Source organism: Cicer arietinum, chromosome 8, assembly GCF_000331145.2.
Source record: "Cicer arietinum cultivar CDC Frontier isolate Library 1 chromosome 8, Cicar.CDCFrontier_v2.0, whole genome shotgun sequence".
Lineage (NCBI taxonomy): Eukaryota > Viridiplantae > Streptophyta > Magnoliopsida > Fabales > Fabaceae > Cicer > Cicer arietinum.
The window spans coordinates 19,706,070-19,719,114 of record NC_021167.2 but is presented as its reverse complement, the minus strand read 5'-3'; the positions used below and the strand labels follow the sequence as shown (position 1 = coordinate 19,719,114).

The following is a 13,045-nucleotide window of genomic DNA, read 5'->3' as shown; positions in this document are numbered from 1 at the left end:
CTGGACTGAAGGTGTCTAAATAATCAAGACCTTCAGTTTGGTTGTACCCTTTAGCAACAAGGCGAGCCTTGTGCCGTTCGACATGACCGTTAGCATGAAATTTTAATTTAAAAATCCAATTACATCCAATCGCCTTTTTATTGGGAGTTAAATAAGTAAGTTCCCATGGTTGTTTAAAGAAGAAGAAGATATTTTTACAATTTGTTTATAGTTTTTGCTTCTATTTATGCTATATCATGATTGCTTTTTTATATAGATTCTTTTTAACAAATTTATTTCACATTGACAGATGAATTTTTTTTATGGATGGATGATGAAAATGTTGGTCTTGCAATTTGAATTTGGAGAATCATGGTTAGTAAAATCTTCCATTTAAAATTGAGATGATTCTGCATCAAGAAACAAAGTTTTTATTTGGATGCCTTTTAAATTATAATAAATATTATTTAGTGGCAATCCAATTTAAACTATCTTTTTTGTAATATTGATTATAATTTAGATCATACTCAAAGACAACTGCTGAATAAAAAAAGGGCACATCATAGACTGAAGAATCTAAAGTGTGTTTGTTTTTTGGTAATTCATGCTGCATATTGTTTGTCAAGTTTTAAATTTTAATCCATGAAAATGCATCAAATAGTATTCTACTATGATTAAGACTAACTTTGTTATTTAGGCATAATTTTAACTTTTAGAGGATTTCTGGTTTGTTGTTTGTTTTCATTCCCATTAGCATGATTTTGGGAAATAATTAGTGAAAATAACAAAATTTGTTTTCGCCATTACCTTTACTAAATCCATGCTCAACTTTTATATGAAAAAATTTGATGCATTTGAAGGTGTTGAATTTGTTACTGCCCGAAAACTGAAGTGATATGAGATGAACATACTATTATAAATCAGAGAAGCACGAATCCTGAAGCGATGAAATGAAAAGATAATAGAAACCCTTAATGATCTATATTTTATGGGAGTTGAGTACCTAACTACAATAGTACTCTTTGATAGACTCATCTATAAGACATAACTCCTAGAGCATTCACTATATTAGGATAAACGTGTATGACCATTAACGCACGAGCTTTTGAGAATACATCATATGAAACGGTTGTATGTGAGTTTGAGGTAAGAGATAGAGTTCAAGGCTACGAGTCAAAGGTTCAAGTTAGACGACACATCTCTTTATGCACAATCTTATAGCAATGTTTGACGCTATTTTAGAAATATTTTTTTAAATTCAAGTTGGGTGATTGTTGGAACATAGAGAGTATGCTAGTGTGTGAATTTAAAAATTGTTAAAGTCCCACATTAGAAAGCTTTCACGCATTAGTTAACTTTCAATTCTATAAATACTAAAGTCTCACATTAGATAGTTAACACATATGAGATAACTTACATCACTATACAAAGAGTGACAAGCTCTTGTGAAAAGCACACCAAAGTTGGAAGCAATTCCCAACTTTCATTTTCTTCCTCTTTTGCTCGATGCATATTCTAAGTCACTTCTCCCCTTTCTTTCGGTCCCTTCGATATTTTTAGAGTGGTTCCATTACCATTGTCCCTTTGGACTCATAGTGGTCCTAAAACCATTGTCCCTTCAATTTTAGAGCGACATTCGTGTTGTATTCCCTTTTGATTTACGAGTGGTCTTAGTACCAAACTTCTAAGTGGACGTAATAGCCATATCGATGGTGTAATTAGAACTTGTAACTAGAATATTTTAAATTGAGGATGTCGTGGTTGATAGTTTACTTGCACCACTTTAGACAGTGTCGTGAAATGTTTCAAAGAAAATGACTTAGTCCGTAACTCAACTCAATATCTTCGGCTGTTGAAAATTATTTTTAAAACACTTTTTCGAAATTCATAATCAACAACACTCTTGTTTTCTTTGTGGATAGCTTCAGCTAAAGGGAAAGCTAGGTAACCATGGTTGCAACCATTAGTAAAGGAGGTGAGCAATAACTCTCTTGTCTTCTGTAAATCGAACTCTCACTATAAATATACCTAAGATTACAACTATTCAATGTATTTGTTTCGTGATTTTTTATATTTATTATTGTTAAATTTTTTTTTTTCAAATAAGTTTTTTATCGAATGCGTGGTGAAATAAATGTGTATATCCATTAGATCATATATCCCAAATAGAGTATATATCCATTAGATTTCTTTTTATCTTCATCAATCAATAATAATGGCTACTCTTAATGAAGCTATGAACAATATTAATGGTGTCAATATGTTACAAGACGAGGTCCTCAATATATTGCCATATAGTTACAAATTTGATCCTAGTAATGTTGAATTAATTGATTATTATTTAAAGTGCAAGATTGCCAATTTAATTTCCTTTAATGCATGACGTAGATATTTATATGCAATCTCCTCACAAACTATGTGGATGGTTATATGGAAGAAAAAACAAAGACTAATCTTAATGTTAATCTTGGACTATACACATAATGGGACATAAAGGAACTATATGGAAGAAAAAACAATAATCTTGGACTATTAAATAAATGAAAGGGTCGCAAGATATATTTTAAAATATAGATAGTTCAAATAACTGTGGTATGTTATCTCCCCTAGTAAAATAATTAAAATTAAACAAGTAATTTTGCTAAAAACTTCTAGGATTTGATTTCATGGTTCTTTAATGAGTAGAAGACAAAGAAGATAGAGATTTTAAGATTTTTTTTTAAATCTAGATTTTTCTTTTAAATTGATTACGTAAAAAAAACAATAATTAGAAATATGGTTAAACTAATATCAGCACACAGACTTGTTATCATTTTTATCTAAAAAATAGAGAAAAACACACAGACTTGTTATCGTTTTTAACTAAAAAATAGAGAAAAGAATAACAACTTTGTGTGTGTTTTAAAAGAAATATAACCTAAAAGATAAAATAAAAATAAAAATAAAATGATTAAAATATTATGAATAAATAAGATAAAAGACATTGGAAGAGTTTTTTTCCTTTACAAAATAAGAGCACAAATTAGCCATGAACTTAGAGCACAAATTAATCGATTCACACATAACTAAAACTTAATCCATATATAAGTCCGTTCATTTATTAATTAGAGAGTTTTTTGGCTTAATTGCAATTTTGGTCCTCCTATTTTAGCTGAATCGCGAAAGTAGTCCCTCCATTTTGTTTCTCCCCAATTTTGGTCCCCCAAACATAATTTTAGTTCAAAACTTGATGAAATTTTATTTTTTAAAGCCGTACTACACCATTTATGGTCATATATTTCAGGTACAGTTGTTGCAAATGAGATCTTGAGGCATTGTGTGACTTAAATAAATGCAAAAAAAATGAAATTTCATCAAGTTTTGGACCAAAATTCTTCTTGGGGGACCAAAACTGGGGAGAAACAAAATGGAGGGACTACTTTCGCAATTCAGTTAAAATAGGGGGACCAAAACTGCAATTAAGCCGAGTTTTTTAAGTTGATACGCATATCAGATGAGTTGATTCATCTCTATCAAATTTATGAATCAAGTACATGACATGTGTAAGTCCATTCATACATACTACAAATTGGTTCATGAATTCTAAAATGGTTTCAATGTATTTCCATGAATTTCAAAAACTATTTTAACGGACACCTAATGTTATGCATGATAAAATGATATTTAAAATAAATAAAATCATTCAAGACTTTTAGTGTATATTGAAAATATAAAGATCAACAAAGACACAAAATCATATAAAATATTACTTTCTCTCTAATTAAATCTCTAAATTATATAAAACTTATAAATAATTCTTAAAATATATGAAAATATATTGTATTAGTAGTTAACATCTTAGTAACTAGGACAAACATATCATTTAGGAACTATTTGTTATTTTAATATAGTATAGTCAAAATTAAACAAAGTGATACTTTACAAACTAAATTGATAGTTTTTTGGATTAATTTTAATTTAACTTAATTACACTTTTGATCTCTATTTTCTTTTAAAATTAATTGTTGATCTTTCTTTTTCTAAATTTGGTTTTTCCTTATTTCAAAATTCATAGAATTTTTCTATTGATTCCCATCCAATTTCAATAATGTGGTTAATTTATTAATGACGTGACATGGCTAACATACTTGCCACATCAATCAAACATCTCATATCCTTATTTTTTATCATAAATTAATAAAATAATACTACTAATATGTTAGTAAAAAATTGTTTATTAAAAAACCTTAAATCTCAAATCTAGATAGGTTGTCTTCATAATCCCAAATCACTATTTTTCTTTTAACTATTTTGAAATATTCTAAATCTTGAAGATAATATTCTGAATCCATTAATCTAAAACATTGTTTACAATTTCAGTTGCAAGGATAAAAAGAGGAAAAATTTATTTCGTACTCCCATTTCTATATCTATATTCTCTTTTTTTTTTTACTATTTTACTAATTCAAATTTTTTTTTTACTATTTTACTAATTCAAATTTTTTTTTTATCAGTTCATCTTTTTCAGAGTTAAAAAAAAGATTTTTGGTAACATTCAAAAAAAAAAATTGAATAATTCCAGTACACACCTTATTTTCGAAAAACTTTTTTTAAGTTTTTCGTTACATAAGATTTTTACTGGAAAACTTTAAAAAAGATTTCCAGTATAGAAGTGAAAAATTGTATTATCAGAAAAATTCATTCAAAAGATTTCCGGTACAGAACGTGTTTCCGGAAAACTTTTGAGGAAATATTTTCGGTACACGCTATTTTTTTAAATTTTTTAAGTTTATTATGTTTATAAATATTAACATATATAGATAAATCGCTACTATTATTGAATGTCGATACTACAAATATTAACATCAATCAGGTATGAACAATTATAATTAATATTAATGTTGTAAAAATATATTATTGTATTAGCTAAAAAAATTCTTCAACTTTTCTGCATATATAAGATATTTCTAGAAAACTTCACACAAGTTTTCCGTACAAGTCCTTTTTTTTTAATACGCCATAAATAATAATTAACACACAATAAATATTTTTAAATAATATTTCCATAAATAATTAATAATTAATACACCAAAAATAATTAATACACTATTAATACATTATAATAATTAATAATTAATACACCATAATTAATAATTAATACACCATAAACCATAGCCTTCTACGAGACAAATCCTTTATGGAGCAGCATCATAGACATAAAGATTCAAAGTCATGTATTATTTCTACGGTTTTGCCGTATCTATCTCTATCCCTACACTGAAAATGTTGAAATGAAAAAAAAGATAGCCTTCTACGAGACGAATCCTTTATGGAGCAACATCATAGACATAAAGATTCAAAGTCATGTATTATTCCTACAGTTTTGCTGTATCTATCTCTATCTCTACACTGAAAAAAAAAATAGTTAAAATCAAATAAATTAAATAAATACTAATACAATAAAAAATTATAACAAAAACAAAACTATTTTAAAAAATATTTTTTAAAAAATCAAACAACTACCGAAAAATATTTGGATGAAGTTTTCCGGTAGCTTCCAGAAACGTTGCGTTGAAGTTTGGCGGTAGTATAAGTTTTCCGGTTCCGGAAAACTTCAAAAAAAGATTTCCTGAAATGATGTGTACCGAAAAATTTGAAAAAAGTTTTCTGAAAATGTTGAAATGAAGAAATAAAAAAAAATAATAACTTTTTATATATATAAGAATATTTTAGTAGTTTCCTTTATTTTTTGAGGTACATGGATAAAAGAGTGGGTACAAGGTAAATTTTTCTAAAAAGAGTGTAGTCATTTTGATTGCTTTGATGAAGAAATGAATCATTGGGCCAAAAAAGTCATTCTATCTTTGCTGAAAGAGAATTAAATATGAGAAAAAGAGAGCATGAAGTGAAGATGAAGACTTTGAAGGGATTTTTTATTGGAAAAATTTACCCTATACCCCATATTTGTACCTATACCTCATAAATTTTTTAAAATGTCAAATATACCCTTGATTTTTTTTTATTACTATTTTATCAATTCAAATTAAGATTTATCGGAAAACTTTTTTAAGTTTTCTGGTACAAAAGGTTTCTATCGGAAAACTTATTTAAAGTTTTCCGATATTATTTAAAAAAAAAATATATTGGTGTGTACCAGAAAACTTATTCACAAATTTTCCGGTAAACCCCCTTCTGTACCGGAAAACTTGCGAAGAAGGTTTACGGTACACACCAAATTTTTTTTTTTTAAATAACTTATTTTTCGAAAATCTTGGAAAAAGTTTTTCTGTAATGTAAATTCTTTATCGGAAAACTTGAAAATAGTTTCCTAGAATACATGATGTGTACCGGAAAACTTAAAAAAAGTTTTTCAGTAAAATTGAATTTTTTTTTTATAAATATTAAGATTTGTATGAGGACAAAAATGTCATTTCCTTATATTTATAGGGGTAAAGGTAAAATGTGAGGGGTACAGGGTAAAACTGGATTAAGTGTTATGTTATCAGAGTTAGTAATTTTTATCCAAATATGATTTTAATTCTTCTCCAAATATGATTCTTATGATTTTATACATTGATAAAAACATTGTTCCATATTTAAAAATTAAAAAAAAAAAGTTTAATTGTAAATTTAGTTTCTTTATATTTATCAATCCACGAAATTAGTTATTTTATGTTAAAAAATTATAGTTTTGGTCTTTCTTTCAAAAAATTTAAATAAAAATAACAGTTAAAAATATTTTTAATGATATGAGAACGATCTAAATGTATTAATTATTTATATATTATTAATTAAATTATAAACAAAAGATTTTATAAGTTAAAATTAAAATTTTTAAATGATTTTGTTTTAATTTTTAAATATTAATTATATATTAAAAATGCTTTATAGAAACATTGATGCACATTAAACAATATTGTCATCCACAAACACAATCAGTCATAGCCTTTAATGGCTTATAAATATCAATGTCATACTCTTCTCAACAATGGCAAGTGTGATACAATATGCATAGTAAAAGGAACAATACATGAAATTGCATAATAAACATCACTGTCATGATAAAAGCATAGCTGCTCTCATTGTCATTTGGAATTTACAAAATGGCCATATAAAATGCATAGTAAGGATCTATGATAGAAAATTAAAGTGCAATTATAACAAAGATTTCTTTTTTCGACAAAATTATAACAAAGTTTGTTGAAATTTAAATTTATGATTAAAATGACTTTTAACTATTTTTTTTTATTATAGACACCTTAAAATTAGTTGATCAAACCAGAATTAGTATATATATATATATATACACTTTTACTTCCCACACCCCTCAATTTACTTCCTACACCCATTAAAATTTTTGTAAACCTTGAATATCCAAACTACCCTTCTCTCTTTATTCAATTAACTCATCATTTTTAATTTCATCATCTTCATTTTCATTAACCTAACACCTTCATCTTCAATCATTTACATTCTTGAATCAAGTAAGCAATCTTCAATCATTTTCAACCCTAAATCTAGTATAATCTTCAATCAAGTAAGCAATTGTTGTTTTTCGTTTCCGGGTTGTTGTTATTGAATGTTTATCAATGTTTTTTTTAATGGTTTAGGGTTTTTTGAATGGTTGTTCCAAATTTTATCACTTTTACATGAACTGAGATAATGTATGTATACGTGAACTCAGTTCACATAGCAAATACGTGAATTGAATTCAAGTGAACATACATGAACTCAGTTTACGTATGACTGAGATTTTTCAAATTCTTACCTATATGTGAATTTAGTTCACGTATGTGAACTGAGTTCACGTATGTGTATGTGAATTCAATTCACATGTTTGCTACGTGAATTGAGTTCACGTACACCTACGTTATCCAGTTCACGTAGCTCATATGAAATTTTAAAACTTCATTGATGTACGCAATCTTAATTCACGTACGTAAACTTAATTCACGTAGCATCTGAATTTTCTTAATTTTATCAAATACGTGAATTCATTTCACGTAAACGTGTTCACGTACGAAACCCAGATTTTGAAAGAAAAAAAAAATTAAGCTACAAAATACATACCTAGTTGATTTGAGTCACTATAATGATAAAGATAATGAAAATGATGAAGATGTTGAAAATGATTGAAGATGAAATGTATCAAAATGATTGAAGAATATTGAATAGGATTGAAAATGTTAGGTTAATGAAGATGAAGATGATGAAGATAGAAATGAGGGGTTAAGTGAATAAAGAGGGAAGGGTAATTTAGGTATGTTAGGTTTACAAAAAAATTGAGGGGTGTGAGAAGCAAAATGAGAAGTGTGGGAAGCAAAAGTGATATATATATATATATATATATATATATATATATATATATATTGGTAGTACTTTTACTTTTTAGAAAAACTTGTTATGTTTATAACGATTTATTTTCTTGTACGAAAATTATATAAAGCAAAAGGATTTAATTTATATATATTATAAATTTTAAAAAATAATTATACTATCAATTAATTATAATCTGTATAAAAAGTTACACTATTAGTGTGAAAATTAAACTCAAAAAAAAAAAAAATGGATTGCTTGTCCATGTTTTAGGTTACTTTTCAAAACAGAAAACTTGTAGATACTGCTAGTACATTTTATTATACATTTATTTTGTTATCATAGTATTTGATTTATTTTTCAACTATCTTAGTTTCTTATATTAAATCAATTCATTTGGATTATTTTATTTTGAACGATTTTTTTAAGTATATTTAAAATATTATAAACATTTTCTCATACAAATTTAAATTTATTTTTTAACATAGAATAAATTTAATATAAATTTTTCAAGAACAAAAAACTAAAGAAATAATATATGTTATTCTTTTAGCTTTTGGCACTTGAATTGAATTTACTCTTTATTAAAAAAAAAATTAAAAAAATATTTATAATATTCTAAATATATTTCAAAAAATATCTAAAAACTGAGATCATTGACATGAGTTGACTTTACGGAAGAGACTAAAAAAAAATATAATGACTAAATATGTATAACTTCCACATAGTAACTTTTTGATAGCAGAAACTAAAATAAATTATATAAAAAAATACAACAAATTTATAAATACACTTTATCACAATAAAAAAAAGGGACAAAACAGACACAAGAGTGTTTGTATGAACACTAATCATTATAAAATAGAAAACAAATAAATTGAGAATTATAGTCACAACTAAACTAAATTATAAATGTCAACAAACTAGATCATTTAAATATTTATTGTGGTAGATATTTAAATCTTTATTTTTGTATTTATAATAAATTAGTTAATTTTAAAATAAAAAAATTGCACCCGCACTCTTTATATAATACAAATCACTTGTTAAGGCGTGTCATTATGTGCACCCGTACATGCATTTAAAATTGATCACAAAATAAATTTTAATATACAAAATGATCTTCACACCTGTTCTTTATATAAGCTAGTTTGCTAATTAAGTTAATGGTTTTTGAATTAGTGAAATATTATACACAATAACAATCATCATATTTTAACGTGTGAAATATTGTACATGATAACAATTGTCACATTATTCACTTTTCTATTTATATTATGTACTCGCCTTTATTTAATTTTTCAAAATTAATTATTTTATATAAATATAAAATAATAGAGATTTAAATTTTAAAATAATTACATTCTATTATATCTAATAAAATAAAAGTTTGCTTAATGTGGTTTGTTGACAATTATATTTTAGTTTAGTTGTAACTTGAATTTTTAAATTATTTATAATAATATTTCAGATTAATTAAACCATAATAAAAAAAAATTCAATTTTTATATTTAAAAAAATAAAAATAAAAAAACAATGTTTCTAAATACATGACTAATTTGTTGATTTTAATCACATCATCTTAGTTGTTGTGGTGTTTTGGCGTATATTTGTTCTACCCAAGGACGGTTTGATCCCATGGAAAGTATTTTGGACTTTATTTTTTATAAAAGATAGTAAATTATAATTGTCTAATTTAATTGGTGGTGCATCATTATGGAAAACTTACACATAATTCTTTTAAGGGTAATTTAGAAAGGAAAAAAATTGTTATGGTTAAATATTTTTTATGGATTACCTACTCAATCAATCACATCGTTAAATTTAAAAAATTAACTTTTATTTTAATTACTTTCAAAGACTTGCATATATTTGTTTGAAATTTGTTGACAAGTAAATTTACATTACACAACATAATATAGATTATTTAGTGATGATGGATCACAATAACTCACCTAGTGCGTCCACATCATGAGCCAATTGATGGCAATCAAACCATGATTGTAATTACTAGGTGACAATCACAACTTCATACTAAAAAGACACATGTTCTACATCAAACGATGGTCCGAAAATCACGGACTCCTTCTTTGATGATTCTAACAATATTTTTTAAAAAACCTAGAAAATCTCTCATAAAAATGATACTTGAGGCATTAAAAGCACCTTGAATTATAACCTTAAAATGTCTCTTATTCTCTATTAAAAATTGATTTAACCGTTGAAGTGGGTAGGTACTCCACCCCTATACGAAGATGGAAGTTGCCACTGTTCCCTTCCACAACTTTCACATTCTATTTTGGAGTCAAAAATTTGAGTTCCGTATAGAACACGCTTAAAATAAAATAACGTATTATTTGGAATAAGTAGAATTGAATTGACGCAAACGATGATGGTGTAAAATTATCTTAAAATTTGTGTCGTGTGTCGTTTTGTTGAAACTGAATTCTAGAAAATGAGAAAATCATACATGGAAACCACAACTATGAACTATCTTTCCTTTTTAGGGAAGACTTGTGACAAACATTGTTGAATTGCAAAATACTTCTTCAGTTATTTATTAAAAAAATTTCCTATGCATTTTTCAGGTATTAAAAAATGTGGTTGTAATAATAAATTTGTTTCAAAAAAAATTATATTTTTCAATGATAAATTAGTTAAAGATATTTTTATAAGGAAATCATTAATATTATGAAGAATATTATATTAAGTGAAAATAGAAAAAGTGAAAGTAGTTTTATAACTAAGGACAAAATAAGTATGCCTATTTCAATTTTTTTTTTAATGGAATGGCAATTTCTTCTTTATGGAATGGCTATTTTGATTTTGCTACTTTATTTAAGTTATTTTTATCATTCTTCAAATATATATTTATCACACTCGCAACACAATCAAATAAGAGAAGTTAAAACTTATATAGATATATTTTTCTTTCTTCTCACTTTCTTTCCTACAAAATAAAATAAACAATGATAGTATCATTTTCTATTGTATATCCTTTCTTCTATTTGTACCTCTGCTTTCTTTCCTTTCAACTTCTTTTACCAAACAAATTGCATCAAATAACATTACAATATTTTTTTAAATATTATTTATATTTTATTTCTTTCCAACTTCTTTTACAAACCAAGCAACATAAAAGAACATTACTATATAATTAAAATCTCATTTTAATCAATTAATATATCTTCTAAATTTCTGTTGTATTTATACTTCAGAATAAGCCATCAATTTAATTCTTAAATTATCACTCTCTCCTCAATTTAGTCTCTAAACTACAAAAGTACAATAGTATTCTCTAAACTATTATTAATTTAATCTCTTAATATATGATAGTTTAAAGATTATTTATTATATTTTTACTTTAGGATTAAATTAGAGTAAATTTTTTTCCTTCCTTATAAGCTCCCTCCACTAAGGTAATACTATTTGAGGCGCGTCAGACATAAAATATATATATAGCTCTTCGAGTATAGATTTAAACCCAAATTTACCCTCTTGTGGAAGTCTAACTTGTTAAGCTAGATCTATATACGTTGTAATATGAAAGAGGTTTATTGTATACACTTTATAGTCCCTTAGAATTCATCAAAAGGAATATAAGAGGAGTGTTCACTTCACTCTTAACCGTTCATACTTCACCCTTCTCTCCACTAAACCAAATCCTTGTTCTTCAAGCCATATGATATAATGATGACAACAAAAACTCCAATAGAATTTCCTATCTTGCTTCCACTCCTCTCCATTCCCCTTTATAACACTCAATCTCCTCCTTCTTTTTCTTCTTATTCCCCTCTTTAAAGCAACCTCACTACACTACTAATCATCTCACATCACTAAACTTTATCAAAAGTTCACAAAAATGGTTGAGTTTCACTTCCAATTCACAACTATAATTCCCTTCATCCTCCTCCTTCTATTCCTAAACCATGTTGAATCACAATCATCCATGCAACCACTTCCTACTAACATATCTCATCATAAATGGGAACCTTCTTTTGCAATCACAGTTGGTGCTATCTTATGTCTACTTCTTTTCCTAGGAATCATCTTTTTCTACATCAGAAACTGTGTTGAATCACACATCATAGTCACAACAAGAACCAATCCTACCACACAAATTCCATGTTCATGTTCACAAGGTATCAACAAGGAACTTCTCAACACTTTCCCGATCCTATTTTACTCAATAATCAAGGACCTTAAAACAGGTAAAGGACCATTGGAATGTGCTGTTTGTTTAACTGATTTCAAAGAACATGATACCTTAAGATTATTACCAAAATGCAACCATGTTTTTCACCCTCAATGCATTGATTCATGGTTAGCTTCACATGTTACATGTCCTGTTTGTAGAGCAAATCTTAACCAAGATTCTTGTCAAGTTGCAATGATCATCCCAACCCATTTCAACAATGAACAAAATTGTGAGGAAAATTCTGAAACCACACCAGAAATCACCCTCACTCATGATGATTCCACAGATCAAAACCAAAACCAAAACCAAAACCAAATTGTTGATGACATGAACAACAAAAAAGAAAGTATCAATTGTGATGATGGGTATGGATCAAAATTGAAACTTTTGAGGTCAAATTCAACAGGACATTCATTGGTTGAACAAGTGAAGTGTGTTGAAAGGTACACACTGATGTTACCAGAGGATGTGAGGAGGTACATTTTGGTTAACAATAGAAAAAGTTTTCAACTTTCTATGAACAGCAACATGGTTAAGGGGTCATGTTGGAGTGACAGTGAAGAGAGCAGTGTA

General features: G+C 26.7%; 1 protein-coding gene across 1 annotated transcript in view; it reads left to right on the top strand.

Annotated features, from left to right (window-relative positions):
* The first annotated feature begins 11,763 nt into the window (after positions 1 to 11,763).
* Positions 11,764 to 13,045, top strand: part of LOC101503054 (E3 ubiquitin-protein ligase ATL6-like) — a 1,740-nt gene continuing 458 nt past the window's right edge. Inside the window, exon 1 of the mRNA XM_004515646.4 lies at positions 11,764 to 13,028. Coding sequence (XP_004515703.1) covers positions 12,137 to 13,028 — 892 coding nt within the window. The 5' untranslated portion in view covers positions 11,764 to 12,136. The remainder of the gene's footprint in view (positions 13,029 to 13,045) is intronic.